The sequence below is a fragment of the Drosophila kikkawai genome, chromosome 3L (assembly GCF_030179895.1).
Source record: "Drosophila kikkawai strain 14028-0561.14 chromosome 3L, DkikHiC1v2, whole genome shotgun sequence".
NCBI lineage: Eukaryota > Metazoa > Arthropoda > Insecta > Diptera > Drosophilidae > Drosophila > Drosophila kikkawai.
The window spans coordinates 6,961,931-6,987,923 of NC_091730.1; the positions used below are offsets into that span (position 1 = coordinate 6,961,931).

Genomic DNA, 25,993 nt, shown 5'->3' on the forward strand with positions numbered 1-25,993 from the left:
CCCTATAAAGTATATATATTCTTGATCAGCATCAACAGGGGAATCTTTCTAGATATGTCAGGAAGAAATCGATTTTTTGGCCATTTTTGCAAAATTTTATAAATTAAATCATTAAATTTTTTGATTTTGATAAAAAATTTAATTTTCAAAATTTTTAAATGAAGTAAGCAGATTTATTAACTGTAATAAATCTTGCACAGAACAGTTTTCCGATTTAAAATTAATGCTCTTTTGGCCGAGTTATGATATTTTTAATTAAAAAAATTAAGAAGTTTTTTAATATAAAAAATCCGATTTTATAATACAAAATAATATTTTTCTAAGTCAAGGAATCATTTTCGACCCCATAAACCATATATATTCTTGATCAGCATCAACAGGGGAATCTTTTTAGACATGTCCGGAAGAAATCGATTTTTTGGCCATTTTTGCGAAATTTGATAAGGGGTTACATCATTAAAATTAGCAGAAATGGCCAAAAATTTGGATTTCTTAAAATTTTAAATTTGGTATGCAGTTTTCTTAAATTAATAAAAACTAACACAAAACTGCTTTCCGAATCGAAATTAATGCATTTTTGGCTTAGTTATTATTATTGATACCTGCAAGGGTATACAAACTTTGGCTGGCCAAAGTTAGCTTTCTTTCTTGTTTATAATGAATTATAGAGTTGATATCAGTTATTTTGGGTATTATAACTTGGAGATAAAAATACTATCAGTTGAAGAATAGAAATTATGAAATTTTATTATATTTAATTCGTAAAATTCTATGTTTCATAAGTTATACAAAATGGTGAAATAATATTTTCTTAAAAATAGAAGCCAAATGTAATCCACCGACTTCTTACCTTCTTCAAACTCCAACTCCAAAACCCTTTAGAAAATAAAAACATTCTCCATTTATTTTTAAATATTTCTTATATTTTTTAAATGCGGTTTGTTTTTACATTAATAGTTTTTATTTTGTAGTTGTTGTGCTAATTATATGTTAAACATAAAAATTGTTTATTCCCCTCGTACATGTACTCGGTTTTGTTCTCCTTTTGATTGTGATCTATTAAGTTAATTTCCTCTTTTGATTTGTAGACTTTGCTGTGAGGTTGCGCCTTGCAGTCGCAACTTGCTGTTGTTATTAATAAATTCGTAAAATTCGATGTTGAATGTAATAAACCATTTTCATTGCTTCGTACAAATAAATTCATATAAAAAACCGACTAAAACCGGCTGCGGCGTTAATGCTGCCGCACCGCAATTGCTATATAAACAAAGAGTGCTGTTTCCATATTATATTCCCAAAAAACGAGTCTCAAAAAAAGTTTTAGGCTGGGGCCCGGGCCCAGTAAGTTGCCCCCAAGTGAACACCTTAAACTGCGACTTTATGCTGTGGTGTGGATTGTGTGTGGCTCTAATTTGTATGTTCATAATTCATGGCTTCTATTTATACTCGCTTTTCATGGCTTGCATTATTTATTGTATACTCGTAATTTAAGAGAGCTTTTTCTAAAAACAAATTTTGGCACATGGTTTCCGAAATGGGTTCGATCCGCTCGCTCCTCATCGTTCCTATTTGACTGTTAATGTTCCTTATGCTTTCGTAGGCTAGTTTAAAATACAGCTACGTACTCGTATTACTTGGATTATTCGATACGAACTAAGAGTTATGTTAATTTGTAGTTTGTTTGTCTGCTCCTAACTTGGCTTTCGTGTTTCGCTGCTGCTGCTTGATTGGTAATATTTCGAAATTTGATTACGACTTGTATTTGATTCTCCTATCGTTTAATTCGCTTTTAAAAACATTTATCTACAACTCTGTATCGACGAATGAGACGACAGCTTATTGTAATAGAAACACTAATGTGTGGATACTGGCGATATCATGTCATATTTTCTATGAATACTGCATTGAATTCAAATTCAGCTGGCGACATATTCGAGTGTGTGTACATCGGCTATATCGAATATATTTAGTTAACATTTTCATTGTGGCTTTACTTGGTTTCTATTTTTGTTTTTGTTTTTGCTTCTGCTTCTGTGTGATTTTTCTCAGTGGAGTCATGCATCATTGTCAGTCCTTTTGGGGTTCACTTTTTGATTATTTACAAAATATACTCTGATACTCTACCTGTACTTGGATTCGCTAACAACTAGATGTATAGAGAGTATTCTTCGATTGTATATATCTCGAGTATCGGTATATATAGCCTATATACATGAGCACACCACCGTCTCATAACGTAGACACGCACACATACACATAATATAAATATACATTCATATAAATTTGTACACAGCATATATGTATATCTGAGTGTTTGGTTTAGTTGAAATTTCAAGATTAAATTCCTCGTTTCATCGCTTCATCGGGAGAGCACTACAAAACCGAAACTTACAGGACTACTTTAGGAGTAGCTATAGCCCAGATACACTCATTACAAATCGGGACATATAAGACCCTCCTTCACTCCCTAGACATATGTGGGAAAAACAGTTCGAGTTCGAGTTCGAGTTCGATACGATACGATAGTATTCGATAGCTTTGCAGTTAGTAGTTTGAGTTACAGTTTCGAGTGATTAGTCGTTATGGATACTTAAGAGACTACGTTAGTATATGTACATACAACATTTCTGGAAGTTCGACAACTGACCTGGGTTCTGTCTCTGGACACATGCCATTCATAATATATATATACTATAACTATGTGTATAGTAGCATGCACAATCGTTAATACTTAGATATAGTATGACCTCTATAAATACGGGCAGGAGTTTATAATGGGAAGTGTTTGATTCGGTATGCTTTGGTTTGGTTTTGCTTTTGGTTTTGGCTGTGGGTATGGTCATGGTTTTGGTTATGGTTTCATGGATGGTTGGTGCAAAATTTTGATACTGATTGTCCGAAAGTTTACTTAGTGTTTCTCAGGAGGTTTTTTACTGGATCTCGGGGCTCTTCCAAAAGGGGGGATATAGTGGAGATACTGGGGCGAGGGCTTGGTGGCAAGGTAACAAATGCATTACAAAAATGTACAAAAGGGGAGGCTGCTCAATTTCGATTTCGCTGAGACTTTTGGCCATCGGGCGGCCTGCTGGGCTTGGGCCTGGGCCTGCCGGCCCTGTCTCATCCTAGATGCTGATCATGCGATCAGATCTTACCAATGTCTCAGACGGATATCGAGTAATCCGATTTCTCGCTTAGCAATTTCTGGCCAGGAGCGGGTGAATGTTGTTGTTGACGTTGCTGCTGCAGCGGCTGCTGTTGTTGCGGCTGCGGTGACTTTGAATGGGCTCTCTTGTGTGGTTGCTGCTGCTGCTGCTGCTGGTGATCCTTCGACTGCTGCTGGTGATCCTTCTGCCGCATCTGCTGATGCTGCTGCTGCTGCTGTTGATGATCCAGCTGCTGCTGTTGCTGCTGCTGCAGCTGGGAGGTGGTGGAGGAGGGCCGCGACCAGAGCGAAGAGCGCTGCCCGAGCTTCAGCTTCTTGATCGTGTCCACGTCGCACTCGACCTCGGCCAGCTCGATCCGCTCGCCTAGGCCGCTGCCACTGCCGCCGCCACCGCCTCCGTCCTCCGTGCGGTGGAAGGCGCCGCCGGCGGCGCACTCGGCCTGCAGCTGGAGCGGATGCAGTGTGCGCAGGATGCCGGCCCTGGATGCGTGTTTCATTTGGGTGGGGAGGGTGGTGGGTGGCAATCGTTGCGGGGTGAACGGGGGTGCAAGTACAAGAGAGGGTCCAGAGTTGGATTTTTTATGGTTTGCTTTTTTTTTTTGGTTAGGTTCGCAACCACAGCATTCAAGCATTCATTCAAAGTTTAAGACCTAGTGGGTGGTGTTCTAGTCTGGTTGTGTGGTTGGGTGTGCGTGGGTGGGCCACAGATTTCACGACCAAATGCATAAGATGTTACTCAAGGTCATATTAATGCTCCCTTGGAATTTTTGCTTTCATAGTTATATTTTCTAGGGATCTCAGTTTAATAAGGAGACTCCTTAAGAACGACTCTATCTCTAGGACTTGAGTTTATAAGTCCCTCTTGAGCTGATCCATTTGGTCGTGAGAACTGAGCTTAACGGGCCCCCTCGGGGGGACCACACACCTCACCGTAGGCCAGGTCTCATGTCTGATCTATGGGGTCCATGTAGGTGCAGGAGATTTCGCCGCTGTCGTAGCCGAAACCGTCCATGACCCCAATGGTGCCATCAACATATTCACTCCCCCCATTGGCCGTATCCTATTTGGGCAGCGTGGGCGCTGTGAAGAACTTGGACGAGAGCATGGCCGTCGAGGGGTTAAGCAACGTACCCTGGAGCTGCGACTGCTGCTGCTGGTGCTGCAGATGGCTGTTGTGATTGTGGTTCAGGTTGTGATTGAGGTGGTGCGGCTGTGTCTCATGCGCGGGCATTATGGACTTGTGCGGAATGGGTCGGAATTGTGAGGAGGGCGGCATGCAGGCTACCAACGGGCTAGCGCCGATCCCGTCCAGCCCCAACAGCTCCTGGGCCCCATTGGGCCCAGACTCCAGCTGATGGAGCTTGGGCGTGATCAGCAGGGGCTGCTGTTGCTTCAGGCTACTACTGTTGTTCTGGGAGGAGGATGAGCTACTATGCTGGTTACTACTACTCTGCAACTGCTGCTTGTGGAACTGTTTCTGCTGCTGTGTACTGATCGATGGCGACTTGACCAATGTGGGTATGTGGCACTGTATGGAGTCTTGGGACTTGAAGGTGCTCGATATGGACTTCAGGTTGCCGCCGCGCGGCGATAGAATTTTGTTCGAATTGTTCGATGTCGATGTCGATGGTGTGGCTGTCGTATTGGTGGCTGTGCTGTTGGTGTTCGTATTCGAGTTGGTGGTGGTGTTGTTGTTGATCTTGTTGCTGTTGTGGTGGCGCGGTGTGGTGTTGGTGGAAAACTGATATTGCTGGTGATGATACCTGGAGCGACCGCGGCGGGGCAATGATTTCTGTTCGGACATTGGTGACAGATCGGAGGAAGTGCTGGACTGTGCTCCGTGGTAGATGATGCCTGCACAGGAGCAACAACGGGAGCAACAGATCGGGGTGGATCATTGATGATGGATCGCAGATGTCAAGTGGGAAGAAAAGAACAGAAAACAAAGATCGGGCTGATAGAGAGTTCTTCGTACATTTTGCCAAAAAAAAGGGGGGTTAAAAACAGGCGTCAAACATCAATCTTATTGCTAACTTAAGACTATAATTCACAAATCGGATTGCCTTATACGTTAGTCTTATTTGTCGGCCTGATCTGGTCTGGTTGGTGTGATTGGTGGTTTTTGGTGCTGTGTGAGTTTGGCCTACTACAGATATGTAATCGATATATTGTGGTTTGGAAAGTGTTGTATAAGTCTAGAGTCTGCAAGAACAAAGCAACACAAGAAGAGAGTTCAGCTGGCTTTAGATTTCTTGAATTATAAAGCCTGGGAAACTGAAAACTTAAAGCGAAGGCAGTAAAGGCTCTCAGAAATATGTTCTTCGGGAAGTTTCCTTCTGAGAGCTTTCACCTTTGCAGATTCTAGTCCTATCCTGCTGACATATTCATTAGGAAAAATATATTTAATATATTGAATAAAAATTAAAATTAAATTAAATATTAGTTTCAAATCCGTTTCTAAAAATATGTCAGTAGAATAAGCTGCATGCCACAACCATTGATGATGATCTTAGGCATCCCAAAAAATTCCGCCTTTTTAAAATCGACTTGAACTTACTGTGCTTGATCTTGCCCTCGTGCTGATTGGAAGACTCGGTGCGACTGGAGGTCAGCTGGTCCTGATCCGACTCCGATTCCTCGCTCTCCGGTTCCGTCTTTCGCGAGTGACGCCTCCGGTTCTTGGACTGCACATGGAACGAAGCAGGAGATTAGTCTGGAACTGGATCTACCGCCGGGAAGGTGGCAGCTAGCGACTACAAAAGCGCCAGGGGAGTGGAACGCTTTTTCGAACTCAAAAGGAAAGGGTAACTCGAAGAACTCAAGATTGATAGGAGGTGACACATGACACATGAGGCCGGGGGGCATGACATGGACCCCCCGGTGCATGGTTTACGGCATTGCAAGTAATCAACAGAAGGAGGAGAGTACAGGAAACTGGAAACTGGGAACTCTAAACTGAAGAGGGCAACAAAATACACGAGCAGAGAACAACGTAAAAAGCACGTAGTATGCAGTACACTTAGGAAAACACTAATCGAGCGCCTTGGAGGCACACGGATCGAGTGGAGTAGAGTAAGAGTAGAGCTAAAATCAAAGAAACGAACAAACAAACGCACGATATTATGGAACGGTGAGGTCTGATAATAATTATGAATTGTCTTTAGTGGACGTTGGTGGTGGTGGTGGTGATGGGTGGTGGTTGGTGGTTGGTTCAGTACCGCGGCTGGTGGTGGCGACGAGCAGCCCTCGGCCAAAGCCCGCTCGTGGTACATGAACGAGTGGAGCAGCGTATTGGCCGGTCCGCCATGATGTGGCTGTGACATATTGCCTCCAGCCTCCGATAGCTGGAAGGTGGCATACGGCGAGATGTCCTCGGAGGTTTCTGTGAAATATACCCACGGGCGTTAAGCAGAGCTGATCGAGTGGATATTATAGAATATAATGGACAGGGGTGTCACAAGAAATCACTTGTAGGCTTTGTTGTCAAAGTTCTCGAGGAATTGCTTCCTGGAACTCAGGTTTAAAGGGTTTTGTTTATTAAAATTCTCAGAACAATCAGTTCATTAATTGTGATATTTCTGTGACAGCCCCTCCAAAAGTCCCTTCACTTACCTGGAATCTTGTCATTATTCTGCATAGACACCTTGTGAATGGTGGCATAGTAGCGCTCCCTCTGAGCAGCCTCCGAGTTGGCCCTGTTCTCCAAGGATTCCTTTTGGATATGTGTACTTTGCTCTGCAATCGGTTGTTGTGCATTTTTTAGCACTAAGACAATTAATGGGTCTCTGAATCAACACAAGTATTCTTCATTTGGACTTACTGTGACGATAGCAGACGATGACCATGATAATGGTGCAGATCATTCCGGAGAATGCTGCAATGCTCGGGATGAGCAGGTTGATGTTTCCTAGTATCACAGTTGGTCCTCGGTGGCCACGATGCACCACATCCGCTGGCGGAGGATCACCCTCCTTGGTGAGAGTGGCAAAGGAGAACTCCGCCTGCGACACACCAGCCACATTGTGAGCTTCCATGCGAAGGTGGTACAGAGTCGAAGGTCGCAGATTGTTAACCACCACGCGACGCTGTGGCTTCAGAGCATTGGATACTGAAGAGAGAATGGATTATTTGGAAGGCCTTTTTAATAGAATAACGTTAAACTCACCTAAAACCCAATCCTGATCATTATCTTCGGTGATTGCTCGGTACTGCAGGACAAAGTACAATAGCGGGCAGCCATTGTCCGGCCAGGAGTGCAATCGCACCAAAAGCGAAGTGGAGTTGGGAGCCAGCAGAGCTGTAGAGGCAGGCTGACCCGGAGACTGACCCTGAGTGCGCACATGGAGCATGGTGCTCGAGGGCGACGTTCCCACCTTATTCTGGGCACTCATATAAACCTGGTAGGTGCTCCCGCATACCAAACCCTTTAGCTCATGGCTCGAAGCATGCCGCGAAAGTTGCATTTCCTCCGTATTGCCATTCGTCCTCCTGTAGAAGAGCGTGTAGCCAGTGATGGGTGCATTGCCCGTAAAACCACACTTCCAGTGCATCAATATGCTGCTCGAGGTGGCGCTGGTCACGTAGAGAGTCGGTGCTGTGGGCGGCACTTGAACCAGGAGCATGTGTGTAAGTCTATCGGTTCCAATGCCATTGTCCACTTGGCAGCTGTAGTTGCCGCTGTCCTCTAGTTCCAGATTGGATATGATCAGATCGCCGCTGTCCAGCATCTGGGAGTTGTGGAGGCTTCCCTGACGAACAACCTCATCGCCCTTGAACCAGTCCCTCTTGGGTTTGCCCACCGCCGTGCAGGGCATGGTGACAGTGGACCGGAAGGGACGCACCACCTGACCACCAAAGGAAATAATCCTCGCCGGCACTCGGTTGGTAGTGATCTGCGAGGCCACCCGAGAGCTCTTGCCCTCGCCCACCCGTGTGCTGGCTGTCACCCAAAACTGGTACTCCATGTGAGGATGCAAGCCCTTCGCCTCGTAATAAGCCTGTTGCGATGGCAGGCTCCGCTTCTCGTTGTTCAGCTCCTCGCGACCGTTCACCACGCGAGTGTAAAGACTGTACTTGGTGATTACACCGTTGGGTTCCGACGGCGCCAGCCAGGAGATGTACAGGGACTGCGATGAGCTGGACACCACCTTAATGTCCGCCGGCGCTTCGGGAACATCCTCTTCGCTGTGGCAATACAGGGGTTTTGAGAGGACTCCGTCTCCCATGCGAGTGTGGGCCAGCACCTGGATGCTGTAGTTGGTGTACTTCCGCAGACCTGTCAGCACCATGGTGAGAGCTGTCGTCTTACGGGACTCCACCTCGTCCTTGCTGGGCTGAATGTCATCAATGATGGGCTCAAATATCAATTTATAGCCTTGGAGAAGGCCATTTGTATGGTAAATTGGCGGAGGTTGCCAGGACACCTGAAGGGACTGGGAGGAGAGAGCGGCACAACGCACATCCTCTGGTGGCCGACTGGGAACTGGTTAAAAGGAAAATAATAAACAAAAGTTAATATATAAATACGGAAAAATATATTTAATGAAAACTTACCATCTTCTAAAGTCTGCGACGCTGTGGGTTCCGACAGAGGTCCTGGTCCCACTTGGTTGAATGCCTGCACCACCACGGTATAGCGTGCAAATTTGGCCAATCCACTGAGCAGCAATTCACCATTACCCCCATCGCCATCCCCCGACACGGAGGTGAAATTATACGCCGTATTGCCTGAACTGGCCAGCTTGTAGCCCACATTATAACCCTGGATATCGCCATGTCGCAGTTCCGGCAGCGGAGCCACCCAACTGATAAGCAGCTCCGTGGAAGACAAAGGCCTGGCCGAGAGATTGAGCGGTGGTCCTGCCGGTCTCTGGGGCTCAGTGCGAACAACCAGCTCCTGGCTAGGTGCACTGCGTCCGGCAGAGCCTTCTGCAATTACCCGGAAAGCATAGCGAGTGGCTGGCTTAAGGTTCTCCACCATGGCATTAAAGGTGGGCGGATCCTTGACCTCGATCTGTTGCCACTGTTCTACGAAAAGAGCTGCTGACGGGAAGACTATAATTAGAAGGGAATTTTTTGAGTAATTAAGGGAAAAATGGTTTTATATAAATCTATTTCAAATATTTTCAAGACACGAAATGTTTTTAAAGATTTTAAGGGGAAAAGCTTGCAAAACTTACGATCTGCCTCACGAAACTCCACCAGATATTTGGTCACATCGCCAGTGCCCAGGGACTTGGGCTGCCACTTGAGATTCACCGACCGGCTGCTTATCATGGCCGCCTCCAGGACACTCGGAGGCAGCGGCGGCTCCTGGACTTGAAGCTGCACCAGCTGCTGGTCGTTGCCATAGAGATTGCTTGCCCGGCAGAAGTATGGACCACTGTCGGTGGCATCCACCGTGCGGATCTGCAGCTCCGCAGAGACTCCGTCCGGCGTGGCCTCCTGCTTGACTGAGATCCTGAAAACAAGGCAATGTTGCCGGGATTACTTTCGCTTCTTGCACTCCGACCACTGAGGGCACTCACTTGTAATTGGTCGACGGGTTCAGGGTGTTCTTGCCCGAGCGCATCCACACGATGTTTATCGGCTTGTCGCCACTTACGGCACACTGGAGCAGGGCTGTGTCACCCTTTTTCACCATCACCGACCGGGAAGTGGAGGAGAAGTACGGCGAGGCTGCAAAAAGGCGCACATTTTCCCCATTTTAATTACGGCCGGGCATTCCTCCGGGGGCCCCAAGCATTGCAATTAACCAAATTGCCAGTCCTGCTTCCCAGTTTCCACCTCCTCAACTCTCTAGCACTCAGGATACTCACAGTTCACTTTCAGCTGGATGACCTTTCCGATGCCGGTGCCGATGCCATTGTTGGCCTGACACAGGTAGAAGCCCTCGCGATCCTCCTTAACGTGTTGCAGCAACAAGGAGCCATTGCCCAGGAGTTTGGTGAAGGGACGCTCCCGGACCTCCTCGTATTCTCCAGATTTACTGCCTGTAAAGAAAGGGAGGATAATTTAGGGATAATTAGAATTTGTATACTAAAGATCTTTTATTCTTTTTACAAGATTTATTTAATTTAAACTATAATTTAAATATGTATTGAAATAAATATTATTTAATTGATGTAAAGACCTCACCTGTGGCCTTCTTCCACACTATGCTGGGCGTGGGAACACCTTGGGCCTGGCAGTGCAGCATTATGTGGCGATTTCGCTCCACATTCGCGTCCACAGGTTCAACGATCCAGCGGGGCGGCACTACGGGGCGTATGAGTGATGGAGAAAAGCAATTAGCGTCGTTTGGGAAAAGTGTTAGTCAGGGGCTGCGAAACGAATGATTCAAATCAAAACTGCTAAGACATACAGTTAAAGTAATGGTTCTTAGAGAGAGAGAGAGATATAGAGAGAGACAGAGACAGAGAGGAAAAGTGAAGATTTCTGGCAAAGTAAAAAACGGCAGAAAAGAATTTTGCTTTTACGTTCTTAAGATTTCCATAGTGCCTAGCACAGATGGTAAAACTGGTTGAATAGTGGTAGCAATATAGTAGGAACTTTTCAACTAATATACAAAAGGATAGTTTGCTTTTTTGGGTTTGGTTTGCTTCAAAATCAAATACAAAAATAATTCTTTTATATGCAACTCAGTCAAAAAGGTAAGAAAAATTAAAGAAAACTTTGGTCCTTTAATGTTTAATGTTGTTTTAAGGATAAATCGTTTAGGAGAATCGTTTGGGATAAATTAATTAATGCGATTTGTTTTGTTGGTGTGCAAGGATTTGAATTTTTGTTTCAATTCGTTCGTTTATCGCCTTCTCTTAGGTGTGTTTTTCTTTGATTCGCCCACGCTCTGTGCCTCGCTGTTCGTTGTTCGTTGTTTTGTACAACAAAATGGCAAAAAAGGCTTAAATATGTTCTGATATAGTCGGCGCATAAATTAAATAACAAAGGCATGCCAGAAGCGTAATGGAAAATATATATTTGCATAGAAATTATAGAATGCGCAACATAAATCGAAAATTGTGTGTGAGCTTTATAGTTTGGACACGCAGCTAACAAAACACGTGAAAAAAGCGAACGGATAAAACGTAATTTTAATAACAATTGCCCTGTATACCCGCCGATCCAATGGATTGGCTTTATTTTTTCGTTTTCAATAAATTATAAACTGTTTACTTAGCAGCTGCATTTAATTGCCAGCCTTTGTTTGTGCAGCTCTAACGAAATGAAAAATGTTAATTAAAAATTAAACCCGGACAAGGAACAAATTATAGAGAGCATAAATGAAATTAACAGCTGGGCCCCCAGGCCGGGTATTAATTAAAATGATTTCTGGTTATTATTATTTTTGCATTGGATTATTTTGCATAATAAAAAGCGTTTGTGGGTTCTTTGGGGGACTGGTTTTCGGGGACAGCGATTCTATAATTCGAATACAGAATACGGAATAAAAATCTTTGCACTCAACAACAGCAGCAGCAGCGCAGCCTGGGAAATGTGGAAAAAGGAAAATGGAAAGTGGAGCAGCATTGGCAGCATGGCATACTCGTAAATAAATTAAATTTCGGAATATTGTGTATGTCAAGCTGGTCGCTTAGCAAATGAAAATAAATATAATTGCCCACCCCCAGGACTGCCAAGGCTGCCTGGCGGGGAAAGCTTAACGGAGCACTCTGTGTGTGTGTGTGTGTGGGTGTATGTTTGAGGAGCGGGGAAAACCCAAAAACGAATTAAGACCGGGGCTTAAGAACCGAGGAAAACGAAACGAAAAGAAACAAAGTGGAGAGCAAGCAAATTATAAATAAATGGAAATTAAAATTCGTTTGTCACAGCACTACGCGCATGCAGATGATGGCTCAGAGCAAACACAAAACCAAACAAAAATTGCAAATTCTACGCACATTTATGGCAAAGTACAGTCCGCATGCAGAAACAAAAGGTGCAGCACAGCAGAGTACCTTTAGCCGCTTGCTAGTGAAAAAAAACATTCATTCTCAACTACATTAGCAAATACTGCGAAGCTTTATTATCCGTTGCTTTTCGGTTTCTCCATTTTTTTTTTTTGGTTTATTTTTTTGCGGTTTAATTTGCGCTGCAATAAGATTAGGTTTAAGCGTTTTGTCACTCACACAAGCACGCAGGCAGACTTGGGCATTCAGGCACTCACACAAGCGAAAGGGTTAAGTACACCGAAAAAAAAATATGGCACAGTTTGAATCATCTTACAAAATAAACGGCTTTAGAAACTTGAGAGATTTTAAACAGCTTTTTAGGCTGCTCAAAAGTAGACTATATTTTATACCAATTTATTTCAATGGTTTTAAATCACTGGAGATTTTTTAAGATAGAAAAATTATAAAAAAATAATTATAATAATTAACATTAAGATTTTTTGTTTACAGAATTTAGCTATTTGATTGTAACACAGCACTTTTCGGCAGCAAATTAAATTATTTAAAATTTTTAAAATTTAAATAAAAATTAATCTTAGCTTTCTTCAATTCCTTAGCCATTTTTTTCGGTGTACAGATATAGAGTAAGCGTTTAGAGAGAACCAAAACCAAATTGAAGCATAAGCGCGTGTTTCAATAGCATCTTCGGAGCACTCCGGGTGGCTGCGGATCCTGCTCCTTTAGTGGAACACAACCCATTCTTTTGCAGCGTTCGCCTTGTTTATTCGTTCGTTAATTAAGCACAGCACATTGAGCATAGTAGATGGAGTAGATGAAGTGGAGTGGAGTTTTCGGAAGCTGCAAGTCAAGTCAAAAATGAAGAGAGGAGCCGAGCGGAGCCAAGAACAGAAAAAAGGGGAACAAAGGAGCGCCCTGCATTTATCCTGCAGGCGCGCAGCAACAGCGACGTAGACGGCAACGAAAAAAAGGTTTTTTTTTTAGCGAGTAAAGCAAATAATTCTTAAAGCAGCTTATCTTTCCATGTTTTTATGCATCAGTATTTGTATAAATTATAAATTACAGCTAATCACGAATGCAGTGCGCCCTCCGAGGGAGATTATGAAGTACCGCCAATTAAATTCCGCCCGGAGAGAGCACCTAATTTATGTGTCGGACTTGTCGTGTAAGAAGCCATTTAAATAATATGCAGCAAATCAAAATGGATATATATTCATAAGCTTTATACTTAGTTTGTTAGATTTTGGTTACGAAGCGCATAAGAAGCAGTGCAGTTAAACGGTTTACCTGGTGAGACGGTTGTCAAAAAAACCCACAGCGTGCCAAAGCGACTTAAGGGTGGCGGGGGAACTCTTAATTATAGATTAGTAGGGTGTTTTTCTTTTTTGGTGTTTAAAGCGGGACATTTATTGTTTTTTTATAATGGGGGTTTTCGTTTTTTATCTGGGTTGGTTGGTGGTGGTTTTCTTAGTGAGAATCAAAAAATCAAAGCACCTTCGGGCTAGGGCAACGTTCAGTTACTCCCGGAACTGGAGCAGATATCCCCAAAAAAGCTGGGTTTAGCCTAGTTTCTTTTGTTGTTAAAAATCAACCAAAAAAATATATCATCAACAACTGAAAATACCATTAAAAAGCTCTTCTTGAATACATCAGCGGGAAAGCAAAAAGTTATTGAGGGGCAATGTGAAGATCGCTTAGTGTTATGTGTTATGTGTGAGTGTGGGAGTTGAGAATATTTATAGTCATAGCTGAATAAATCTAGATTTTTGTATAACTTTAACACAAATCTCCCTTATCTCAGTTATAAGAAATATTATACAAAAATCCAGATAAGCAGATTTTATGATTATTTAATTAATCTCCCTCCATGTATAGTGTTTTGTTTCGGTTTTGCTGTGTTGATGGGTACGCTAGTACGCTACCTTTGACCTGCAACAGGGCCGTATACTTGATCTCGGCGGCCGGATTCTTGGCCACGCACGTGTACTCGCCGGAATGCGTGGCAGATAGCGACGGAATGCTCAGCAGGGAGCTGTACTGGTCTAACATGGTGACATTGGCGCCCAGGAGGTCCGGCAGCGGATCTCCGTCCTTCAGCCAGAGCAGTTTCAGAGGCGCATCGCCCCGGGAGACACCGCAGACGGTCCTCGTCCGCATGCCCTCGGCCAGGCCCTCCTGGAAGGCGAACGGCTCTATGCTCGGTGGCACTGCAAGAGGAAAGATCAGGCGAGATGGGTTAAGATTTGAACAGGAAGCGGAAGCGAAGATTCCTGCGAAGCCCTCGATGAGGATTCCCACGATGACTGCTGCTCGATGAGGATTGTCAATTGTGTACGGAATAGAGTACGCTCTGTAAACCTTCGCAGATTTGTTAACACATTCGAATGAAAACGCTACTTAATGTTGTACAAACATTCCAAAAGTGGAAACATCATTTACAAAGGATAGCAAGGATCGTATATATATAGATGTATATATAAATATCGTATGTATATGCAAGTGGTTCTGCTCTGGAGTGTGGAGATGGAGATTACAATGGTATGGGTACGAGTACATGAATCAAAGTGCATACGAAAGGAAACTCAACTACTTGCAACTAAACTGTATTACGGATACGGCGAGGAAGGACTCGAATCGTCGCTCTATATGTGTTTACCATTGACCAGAAGGGCCTGCGAGTTCTCCACCTCGGCGGCGGAGTTGCGCACCACACAGGAGTAGTTGCCGGTGTGGTCGCTGCCCAGGTTCTCGATCACCAGGATGCTGTTGTACTGGTCCACCAGCTTCACGGACATGTGCTGCGTCTGGTCGATGGGCCGGTTATCCTTTCGCCAAACGATGGTCAGCGGCTGGTCACCCTTCACCACCGAGCAGGTGAGGGAGGCCCGATCGCCCATGTTCAGCTGCAGGATGTTCGTTTGGAAGGGACTGAGCTTCGGCGGCACTGCAAGGATGATCAGCCAAGGATTGCGTGAGCGCAACAAGCAAATAAAAAAAGGAAGCGCCAACGAGGGAGCCACGAAAAGGTTGCGATTTATGAAAATTTAATCAGGACGGCGCTTCATTAGGGCGCGAATTCATTAACATTAACACTAATGAAAAAAAAAAGGGTCTCGACTCGCTCCCCTTCGGCTTCCTTTTTTAATTTACCAACTTTTAAGCTTAGATTATTGCGCATATTTAATTACAGCTCAAGCAAAAAGTATACACACGCCCGGCTGAGGGCCAAAAACAAAACAAAATTAAGCAGAAACAAAAACGTTACGAAAAAGAAATGCAAAAAGGTTGCCAAAAGGTTGTAGCAAGCTGAAGCGCCATAGGAAACTACTTAGTTTGCTGTTAATAATTAAAATGCAATTTTCACTTCGTTTCGTTGCTGGCCGCCGCCGCCTGATGTCATCGTTTGGGGAGAATCCTGTGAAAGAAACCAACCTCGACCTCCTCTTCTTCGTCATCTATTTTTTTTGTTTGCTTGTTTTTCCAAGGGTTTTCTTTTCCCTGGGTTTTTCCTCATTTTGGTTTTCTTTTTTGGGGCTTTTTCAAGCACCGTTCCAGCCTCACATACTAACCTATGACCGTCACCTCGCCACTCCGCCGGGCGCTGTGACCCTGCTTGTTCCTCGCCCAGCACGTGTAAACGCCAGAGTCGGAGGCTTTCTGCACCGGACTGATGGTCAGCGAGCCGTCCGGCTGGACCCGTTGCCGTATGTCATCCGGCAGCTCCCGCCCGCCGCGCTCCCAGTGGATCTCCTCGATGGGATAGCCGGCCACAGGGCACTTCAGATTCAGTTGCTCGCCGGAGACGGCGGTCACCTTCGGTATCAGTCGAATATACGGAAGACCTGTGTCACGGAGAACGGAAATGGACGGAATAATAGAAACGAAGCCAGGTGGCGGTGATGAGTTGTAGCGGTGCAGATATTGGTGGTTCGGGGGGGAATGTAAATGCTTAACAGATTTCCGCGCACGTTGCTTTTTTAATAATGCAGTAAACAACTACAACTACAAGAGCAATATGAGCAGGGAGCGGGGACACTGAGAGAAAATGTCTTCAATATTTATTCTTAACAAATTTTCTGAATTTTGCTCTAAAGAGATAAGTGTTTTCCAAAATTAAAACTGTTCCAGCGTGGATTTAAAGAATGTTAATGGTTTTCTGTAAGTTATAGTTTTAAAAAAGTCAGTAATATTTTTAAGATTTTTTAAATTCAATAAAAAATTATATATTTAAATAGGATTTAACGCTTTAGTTGAACACACAATTTTTAAACATATATTTTATACCTTTCTCTACAATTTTTACTTTTTAAAATCTACTTTAGCTATCTTAACTTTTTCCCTTTGTGCAGGCAACAGAATGGGGAGCACAATGTAATATGCATATCCTTGTTGGTTTCTTCCTGTCTCTCCTCGCCTGGAAAAGTGGAAGGAAATAATGCAGCAAATGTCGGTCCTGGCAGCTGAAGGAGCAGGAGGCAAGAGTTTTGCGGCTCGGCTCTTCTGGTTTGCCTTGTGGGCTGCTGTTTTTTTTTTTTTTATATAAATTTTTTTTTCTGCAGAATATGCATAATTTTCGAGCATGTCATACGTGGTGCCCGTGCCCGTGTCCCTGTCCGCGTTCGTGTTTTCTGAGGAAAGTCGGTTGGATGGCGGGATTTTTGTAATCACCGCCATTACCAAGTCGCGCAATCAGCGACATCGCCGAGCTTTAAACTAAATGATGATGGTGGAAGTGGGATTCATTTCCACCACCTTTTTGAGCTCCGGCAGGCAAACATTGTTTGAAGGGTATACGGAAACTGTCAAAGAGCTTGGAAAAGTAGACAGAAACTACGAGAAGAGGTTCTGACACACTTTGTTTCCTTGATTTTATTTGATTATCACAAGAAATCACTTGGGTCTGTAGCTTTGTAAATGAGAGACTTCCAAGTAACATAAATCTCTGTCTAAAAATCAATTAAATATTTTGCAAAGAAAATTTTTAAATATTTAGAAGTATACTAATCGCAAAGCGTTATATATCTATAAATTTCTTGTCCTCTTATTTAAAAGTAGAGCATCCCCCTATTCGCTTAAGGAATTTTCCTGCTTTTACTTGGCTTTATTTTTCAACTTTTTCACTGCAAAACTTTGTAAACATGGCGCAGTTTTTGCCGCTGCTGTCGTTTTGTGTTTGCACTCTCCGGCTCCTTCCTTTCGTCCTGGCAACGCCATTTTGTTTGCCTGGCGACACAAAAATATTTGATTTCTTGCAAAAACAAGGCAGATGGTGCTGCGCGTGCTGCTGGGAGCTGGGTGTCCTTTCGCCAGGATTTTCGGTACGAGAAAAAAGAGGGAAAAGCACTGCAACCAGCCGAGAGCCATGTTCAACAGAAGTGTGCGCCTCGAACAACACTTCAGTGCAGCAAAGGCACAAAAGTAAACTTGCAGGGGGCGTGGCAGTCGCAAGGATCTGTTCCGGGCAAAACGGAGAGGACAAGGCGGACGTGTTGTACAACAAAATCAGGCAAAAGTAGGCAAATGCCCAAAAAAAATAAAGAATAGAGGACCTCGAGTCTCTAGCATGGAGAGAACGTTTGAGTGCATATGTAAGTAGCTGCCCATATTTCTAACTGCACAGAGAAGAATACAAAACTGCTTATATTTTTCTATAAAAATTATGGTAAATTTATGCAGAACCTCAAGAAACTGAAAAACAAATATTTGTGGACTTTAAAATAATTTTTGAAAATGTAAATGATGCTAAAATGTTAGTTTGTTATTATTAGTTTCGTAGTTATTAAATCATTGTGTTAAAAGTTCTGTAATTTATTAACCTTTTCTATTATTTTTCTATGACATTTTTTCTCGGTGGCTTTCTATTTTTTAGAGTCCCCGCTTCAAGTGTGAATACAACATACCATAAATATTCAAGCGGGCCGCATGCTGCACTCGTCCTGCCCGATTTTCGGCGTTGCAGGCGTACTCGCCGCCATCCTCGACCATGACGTGGCTTATGTTAACATGACTAATTACATCGCCATGCACTGTGATGTATTGTCCGATCATAAATCTGCAATGGCAAAGGGGGGATGAGAGCATAAAGAACACATTAATATTGGCTTGGATGCAATTTTAGCGGGCGCACGAGGCGTATGCGCAATGTCGGCTTGTTTTAGAATTGTTTTTTTGAGCCTCTTTTGCATATTTAAGGACACACACCCACTGCGCTGGCACACTCATCAGCTAGGCACACTTCAAAAATGCAGCCTGACCCAAATCCCTTTTGGCTGTAGGCTTCATTTTGTATTTTTTTTTTGCCCTGGCATCTCGTATTTTTGCTGCGTGTTTTTCTATTTTTTGTCGTATTTTTTTTTTTTCGTTGCCACATTTAGTCGTAATGAAGGCTGTCAGTCGCGCTGTCGGGGCTTAGCATAGTTTCCATATTGCCGTCAATGTCATGTGCCACGCCCATGCCCACTATTCCACTTCCACAACCAGTTCCACTTCCACTTAATGCGACCGTTACGCCTGAGCTCAAATAATGAGGAAAAAAGGATTTCAGGAGGCGCTCAAGTTGGCATTAAGTTCTGTGCCCACTCGTTTCGTTCGCTTCTGTTGGAGCCTTTGTTTGCAATGCCTTCTTATTGGCACAGACATTAATTACAGGCAACATTGTTACGCATACGCCATGTGGCACTCACACAATCGGCTTTTGTGGCATCTTATATGGCCAGGGATTGCGATCTAAGCCGGCATACACACACATACAGACCCGCTGGCTCATTAGTTTGTGGCCCCGGCTCGGTGGCAACTTTTCAATTGGCATTACAGCCCCGGATACAGAAACGGAGTCGAAGTTGGAGTTGAACTCGGAGCCGTAACAATAATGACGGAGGAGAAGTAATTACAATTTTAATTAACTTTTGCAGCGGCCGCATCGTGCGGAGCTTATGAATGCATAAGCCCCGGCCAGCTTCCGCTGATTTCCCCAGAAAGAGTGGCCAAGTCAAGCCGAAAAATCTTTATGGAGTCTGCCCAGGCTTGTAAAAACAGCAACTGTAGTTAAGTGAAAATGAAGCCGCTCCCCCCGGAGACGGGAGACGGGAGACACTTGGCGGTGGACTGCAACACTTGAGCGCATAGAAACAATGGCGAGGACAAAATTGCAACAAAGTTGCACACATCCTCAGCCACAGTCGCATCCACATCCGCATCCGCACCATGCCGGCTTAAACGGCATTGCACAAGTTTAAATGTTTGTGTGTGTGTGTGTGTGGCGAGTGTGTGGAACATAAAACGCTTTGGCTGCAACAATATAAACCTAATAGCTTGGCGCGGCTTTTGTGTGCTGTTTTAGCTGATTGCAGCTGCTGTGAGTGCCCTGCTCTGCGGGTGGCTTAATTCCAGAATCCTGCCAAAAAGGAAACACAGGAATAAGAATTTTAGTAGGTGCCACTTTTTAGAGGAGAATGGAGAAAGTTTCGTGGCAAAAGTTTCGTGGAAAAATTATGAATTTCAATTTACGCGAATTGAGTTTGCACTTGGATCCCAATCAGGTTAGTTTGCCGGCACAGATTAGTGGTTTTTATGTGCTCTGAAGAGTAAAACTTCTTTTGGTTGAATTTGCAAATTTAAATAGCTATTTTAAAGTCTTAAAAACTTGGTTAAAATATCACAAAATATCTAAAGGTCTGTAATTTATTGAAATATATTTTCTTCATCTTAATAAGAGCTTGAAGCAAATATAAATAATCTAATAATTTCATTAGAAATATAAATGTAATAACAGAGAAGCTATTTAACTCTTTACTGTTAAGCAAGGTCCACTCCTATGCTCATGGTATTATTTCCCTAAAAAGCCTTCCTGCCGCCGCTTAAGCGTTTTCTCATTTAGGCCAAAATTACACACATTTCCATAACGCCTGCAGTTGTAGACAAACGCATCATGCATACACGCCTCCATAGCCTCCATGGCATCCATCTTCCTCCATCTCCCTCTCTGGAAGAGGGCAGGAAAAACTGAAGGAGCAGAAAAGCTAAGGAAAACTGAAGGAAAACATCTCGCCTCCGCTTGGGCCTGAGAGTTGGTGCCTCAGTTTCTGGCACCGCCGCAGACAAACTTTTGAAAATGGCGTAAAATGAGCGTTTGAGTGTTGCGTTACCTCGTGCGCGCAATCATTTAATTTCCGCCCCAAGGCGTCAGCCTCCCCCACCTTTCCGCTGCCGCCCCCTACATTTTCCTGCCATTTTCCCGCCCCATTTTCCCTGTTTGCCTGTCTGTCTGCCACTCTGGTGTGTGTGTGTGTGTGTGTATTAAATAAATACACTTACCAAGTTGATATACCTTTAAACCGAATAATGTAAACCACTTAAAACTCGGCAATAACAACGCAACGGCAGACGGCAACCGGCAAGAGAATTTATGCAGCATTGCTAAGGATGTTTGCCGCCTGGCAAATTAGGTTGCCAGCGACGCCAGGACAGGATAATGCCTTCGGGCATTATGTGTCAAAATTGTGTTGCTCAGATAACTTTTAAATTAAAGCCATCGGCATCTGCATGTCCGCACAAGTTTCCGAAAGCAAATTTTCACACCGACCACATAACACACAAATTTTTGTAATCAATTTTGCCTTGTGGTCAAGCCATCTTCCTGGACCATCGAAGAAGTGGAATGATAACGGAAATGTCCGCCGCAGGTCCCAAGGACCCTGGATGGATGGCCACTTGAGTGAAGTGAATTCATGGCGATGCCTTAAGTTGAAGTCTCAAGAGCTTTACATGCATAAAAAGTAGTCATATTTTTATGTGGACATTTAAAGGGAATTCAAAGGAAATGCGCTATAGAATTAAAAAGATTTTTTAAAATAATTTTCTGTTAAATATAGAGCCTTTAAGGATCTTTAACATATATTATTCCATAGATTTTTTAGGCAAGTTGCCTAAAGTTAAGAGGTATCATATAGTCGTGTTCTCTCCAAAACCCATCATGTTGATAGCAGCTCATCTGCCTTCGACATATTGCCTAAGTTTTAATTAAAATATTGCACAGCTGGGCAACGCAGGACAACAATCAGGACACTGTTGCCTTAGTTTTTTATTTTGCAGCTTTTTCGTGTTTCTATTTTTACGCTGGTGTCTGCATCAGTAAGCAAAAAGCAAATGCAAATAAAAAACCTGATGCTGATTTCGATGGTAACTGCTGTTGGTACTCGTAGTTTTTAATCAACAACAGAAGTCAACAGTGGCCGGGGCGAAAACTTTGACTTGCAAATGATTACAGACGTAACTCAAACAATTAGTGGCAGCTGCCAGCGAGGACTGCCAATGAACCAGAGCTGCAGATACACAGATATGTACATATTCCCACTAGTAATCCACAGATACAGATATATGTATAGAAAAAAGGGGCAGGTAAGGGGAATCGCTCGATAAAAATCCAATGAAATGCTGCTGACAATGTCGGAGACCGAGTTGGCAATCAATCGATTCGCTTCCGCATTTTATTTACTTACACTAAGCCAACAAACTATTTGAGGTTCCCTCCATTCGATTCAATTTGATCCGAGCCTCTGACTCTTCGATTTTATTCGGCAAATGCAAATGTCAATGTCATTAAAGGCCCTGACTGGCGGGGCTGTCATTTAATTTAGTTGGCACCCAGCCAGCTAAAAATGCAATTAAATGCGTAAGGATGTAAGGATTGGCCGACCGACCGACCGACCGACCGGGCTTAATTAACAAATAGAAAGGCAAAGTCGGAACCTTGGGCCAGACGCAGACACAGATACAGATACGGATGTGGCTGCGAATGCGAATACGGATACGAATACGGATACGGATACAGTCGCAGTGGCAGTAGCAGTCGCAGTTGCAGGAGTGAATGAACGCTGGAGCAGACGACGACGACGAAGAGGTGGCCACCACCCACCTTTGTAGGCGCGGCAGTCGGCAGCCACTTTCATATATATGTATGTTTATGTGTATATGTTTTTCTATATATTCGTGCGGCAATGTTTTTGAAAGGAAAATGCTGAAAAAAACGTAGGCACTGGGGGAAAAAAGGCAGAAAATACACACATACAAAACGAGTGCAATAAATGCAACCGCAGCCACAGTCGGGAGCCGCAGTTGAGATAAATTTTTACAGAACGCCCGCAGCGCCGACGAACAGTGGGAGATATTAAGAAATTTAAGGTTTAATAATTATAATATATTAAAATAAAAAATATATTATGGAAGGATATATAATATAAACAATAAAAACAATTAATAAATGGGCTCCAATATCTACAAAATTCTAAATTAATTTCTTTGAAAAATATCCCACTGTGCAACGTTGCCGTTTTCCGTTTGCCGTTTGCCATTGCCAAGCCCATCTCGAGGCACCACCCCGTTCCAGTTACATTTCCCCACCCGACTCCCACTTCCACAGCCCCTTTTCAACAAGTTCAATTACCTTCCGTTTGATGGCAGCGGAAATCCGTCCAGTGTCCATGAAATTTGCGGCGTAGGATTGCCGGCAGCAGAGCACTTGAGGCTCACAGCTGGGCCCGGCTGCAGGGTCTGCTCGATGAAGCTGTACAGCAGGGCTGGCGGGGCATCTGCAGGATAAAGCAATGGATACAGCCGGATGCAGAGAGAGAGGGTGTGAAAGAGGTCACATTAATATTTTAAGATACAAGAGCCAACCAGTCACATTCACACAGGGGAAAAATAGGTTCTAGCATAAAACCAAGAATTTCTAAACAGTGAAGAAAACGTTTTATGAGTCAACAGAGAAGGAGAGACCTTGGAAATGTCAGGTGGGAGTTTTTAAAATAATAGTGTAAGTAAGAAAATAAGAAATATAAAAATAAAAACATCTACATCTAAACATCTAGCTCTTATAACTTACCTCCCAATTGCAACTCTGCGGTGGCCTGGAACGTGTCACCCTCAGGACGCCGAACCACGCACTGATACATGCCGCGGTTCTCGCGACCCACCCGGGGCACCACCAGCGTGTCCTCGACGCGGTTCGATGAGGGCAGTTGGCGTCCATCCTTGTACCACAGAATATTCTGCATGCCCACCGGACTGCCATTGCTGGTCACCAGGCAGCGGAACTCCGCTGTGCCGCCCATATGGACGCTGAGCACGTTGGGCGAGATTTCCACCTGGATGGGCGTGGCCACCGTTAGACGGAGCTCGGCACTGGCCTCGCCACCCACATTGCCGGCGGTGCACTTGTAGACGCCGGAATCCTCACCGGTCACGGCCTCAATCGCCAGGATGGGGCCAAGGAGTCGCACACGAGGTCCACTCAGCACGGGAATGGGACCGGCTCCGTTGTGGGTGTACCAGCTGTGGTTGGAGAGGGGCGGGAAATTGGGAAATTTATGTGGATCAGACACTTGTAAATCGACTCCATTAATCGCGATTTTCAATTTGAAAATAATAGAAAAGGAAAAAGAATAGATGTTGCGGTTGTTGATATGTATTTTTCTATTACATTATTATCGGATATATATTACTTTTGGAAATCAATTGATTCTTGACCACAAAAAACAGGATTTCAGAAATTCACAATATTTATTTGTATAAAAGATATAAATGTATATTCAAAATATTTTTCAAACCCAAAAACCAACTGGAATTTATTTATTTCTTCTAGCAAAACATCCAATTTCTTTTTTTTAATAATTAAAATCCTACTGAACTGACATTATTTTTCAAAGGACCCCCTATTCCTTGACTTGTGTAAATTTATAATTGAAATCTTCGCTTTGTAATTCCAACATTGCAGCTTTTTTCCGACTGACTTAAATTAATGGAGTTCAGCTTTCAGGCGGTTCTAGCTCATTTATCATGGACCATCTGGTTTTCGCAGGAGCAATTCCTAACCCCGGATGGCAGATGAAGTTTTTGCTGGAAATTGAAAGGGTATTTTAATTTCAACTAGCAGCCATCGAAGCGAAGTTCAAGGCCTGACGGACTACCTTTGGCGTGCCTTATCCCCTGTCGTCGCCCATGCCCGCCTGTCTGTTGGTGGTACCTTTGTTTAATGTTGCATTAATCCTTTGCCTCGCTCATTATCCCTCTTCTCGCACAGGGCCCCCAGCCTCCCTCTTTGGTGTATTAATTATGAAATGGCAAGTTTCTCCTGTTTTCTTTTTTTTTTTATATCGTGGCACAGCGATCTATGTATCTATATGTGCAGCCATCCCACCCGCCTGCTTATAGATTCTTTTGTTTTCCGTCAGCAGCCTGACATTGTCTGTATTTTTTGCATTACTTGTCTGCTTATCAAAGCTTAATTACAGGCACATCACATATGGATGCAGACATTCTATCCTGACTATATACACATCATTACGTGGGTTATTGTTCCTGAACCAGGGGTATGTAATGATGTAATGCTGCATCACTCATACGACCCGTCGACCGTCGAGAAAGTTAACTAACGCTTTTAGCTCACATTTCAATTAGGGCTACACGTTTGCCAACTCTTTAGACACATTTTATAAAATAATGTGCACGTCAGGCTGAGAGTTCTCCCTCCCCTCTGCATCGTCATCTGACCCCCGGGTTGTTTATTTATTTGGCTGGCAAACTAAATGCCCTGGCCGCACATATTATAGATGTATGCGTTCCAATTAACCCAAACCAATGCCCATGCACAGGGAAGAAATGGGTTTTAATTAGGAATTTTCAAAAGACCTCTGTATTCTTGGAGAATATTTTGATATTGATTTGAATTTAATTACTTAATTGCTTGAAATTGGGGTAGAAAAACCATTCAATAACCTTTTCAAGAAACAATTATTAATAAATTTAACACACAATTACTTCTAGTTCTTTATATTTAAATCAAAATATATGACTTTAAAGCTTAACTTGAAGTATTTTTATTTAAAACTTTAGTTTATATAAGGGTGTACAAATAATAATAAAAAAAATATTTACACAGAGTCTCCACTTATTTCTTATATGAAAGGTTATGTTATGTTTATGTTACTTTTCTCCAAGTGAACTAATAACTAATAGCGTGATAGTTTGTGTGTGGGGCACAGGCACTGGACCTGTCAACGTCAAAAGTTTCGCCCCAGAAATGTGTGCTAAAGCTCTCAGCGAGCATGGGATTGAGCAGGGAACTCTGAGAAGGAGTGAGTGGGGATGCCATCGATTTGCGGCACCTATATAGTCATACCTGTGTACCCCTACTCCCCTCCGCACTACCCATACACACCTGTATTCGGGCGAAGGACAGCCCTGGGCAACGCACAGCAGCACCGCGCCCTCATCCTGTGACACCTGCACATGAGCCGTGTGCTCCACCACGCTCGGCGAAATGATGCCGCGATGCGCTGCGGCGAGAGATGATGGAAACGATGGATATATATGTGTATATAGGTGTGTGACATTGGCTTGGGGTTTTCGTTCGGGTTATGGCTCTTGGTTTCAGAGATCCTGGGTCTGGGGTATACTCACAATTAATACGCAGCCGAGTGGGTGAGCTGACGACCACCTGGCGGGTGAGACGGTGCATGCTGCGGCAGCGGAAGGACTGCGACTCATCGCTCTCCTGCAGATTGTGGATGAGCAGCTCGCCGGTGGGCAGCAAATGGAATTTGCCGTCTGGGGGATAGAGAAATAGAGAGGAGATGAGTCCATTACTGTCCTGTACCGAGTTAGTGGTGCCAACGACCTAAGCCAAGGACCAAAAACCTAACTAACTCTTGGAAAAAATTCGACACAGAAAGCACTGGAAACTAAAATCGAACATAAATCTTTCTCGAAATAGAAAAAATCCAGTCATAAATTTTAAGAACATTTTTATGTATTTTTTTTTTTTAACTAAAATGCATTTAAGAAATTCCTTAAGATATATGAAACATAAACTCTTATCCTGTCGCAAGATAAAGATTTAAATCTACCGCCAGACACTCTTGACCTTTTC

The 25,993-nt window shown here is 43.6% G+C and overlaps 1 protein-coding gene across 9 annotated transcripts in view; it reads right to left on the reverse strand.

Moving 5' to 3' along the window:
* Window positions 1-939: 939 nt before the first annotated feature.
* Dscam2 (Down syndrome cell adhesion molecule 2) overlaps window positions 940-25,993 on the reverse strand; it is a 32,405-nt gene continuing 7,351 nt past the window's right edge. Inside the window, exons 4-22 of one of the 9 annotated variants that reach the window (XM_041777291.2) lie at window positions 25,525-25,671; window positions 25,283-25,400; window positions 22,949-23,397; window positions 22,511-22,655; window positions 17,970-18,121; window positions 15,639-15,911; window positions 13,992-14,276; window positions 10,301-10,420; window positions 9,982-10,155; window positions 9,691-9,841; window positions 9,343-9,623; window positions 8,717-9,202; window positions 7,329-8,645; window positions 6,984-7,271; window positions 6,776-6,928; window positions 6,382-6,545; window positions 5,721-5,847; window positions 4,927-5,017; window positions 940-3,643 (exon numbers count right to left, since the gene is read on the reverse strand). In XM_041777291.2, coding sequence (XP_041633225.1) covers window positions 3,160-3,643; window positions 4,927-5,017; window positions 5,721-5,847; window positions 6,382-6,545; window positions 6,776-6,928; window positions 6,984-7,271; window positions 7,329-8,645; window positions 8,717-9,202; window positions 9,343-9,623; window positions 9,691-9,841; window positions 9,982-10,155; window positions 10,301-10,420; window positions 13,992-14,276; window positions 15,639-15,911; window positions 17,970-18,121; window positions 22,511-22,655; window positions 22,949-23,397; window positions 25,283-25,400; window positions 25,525-25,671 — 5,405 coding nt within the window. In that variant the 3' untranslated portion in view covers window positions 940-3,159. The other 8 variants (XM_041777292.2, XM_070285412.1, XM_017165856.3 and 5 more) reach the window with 8 other exon arrangements.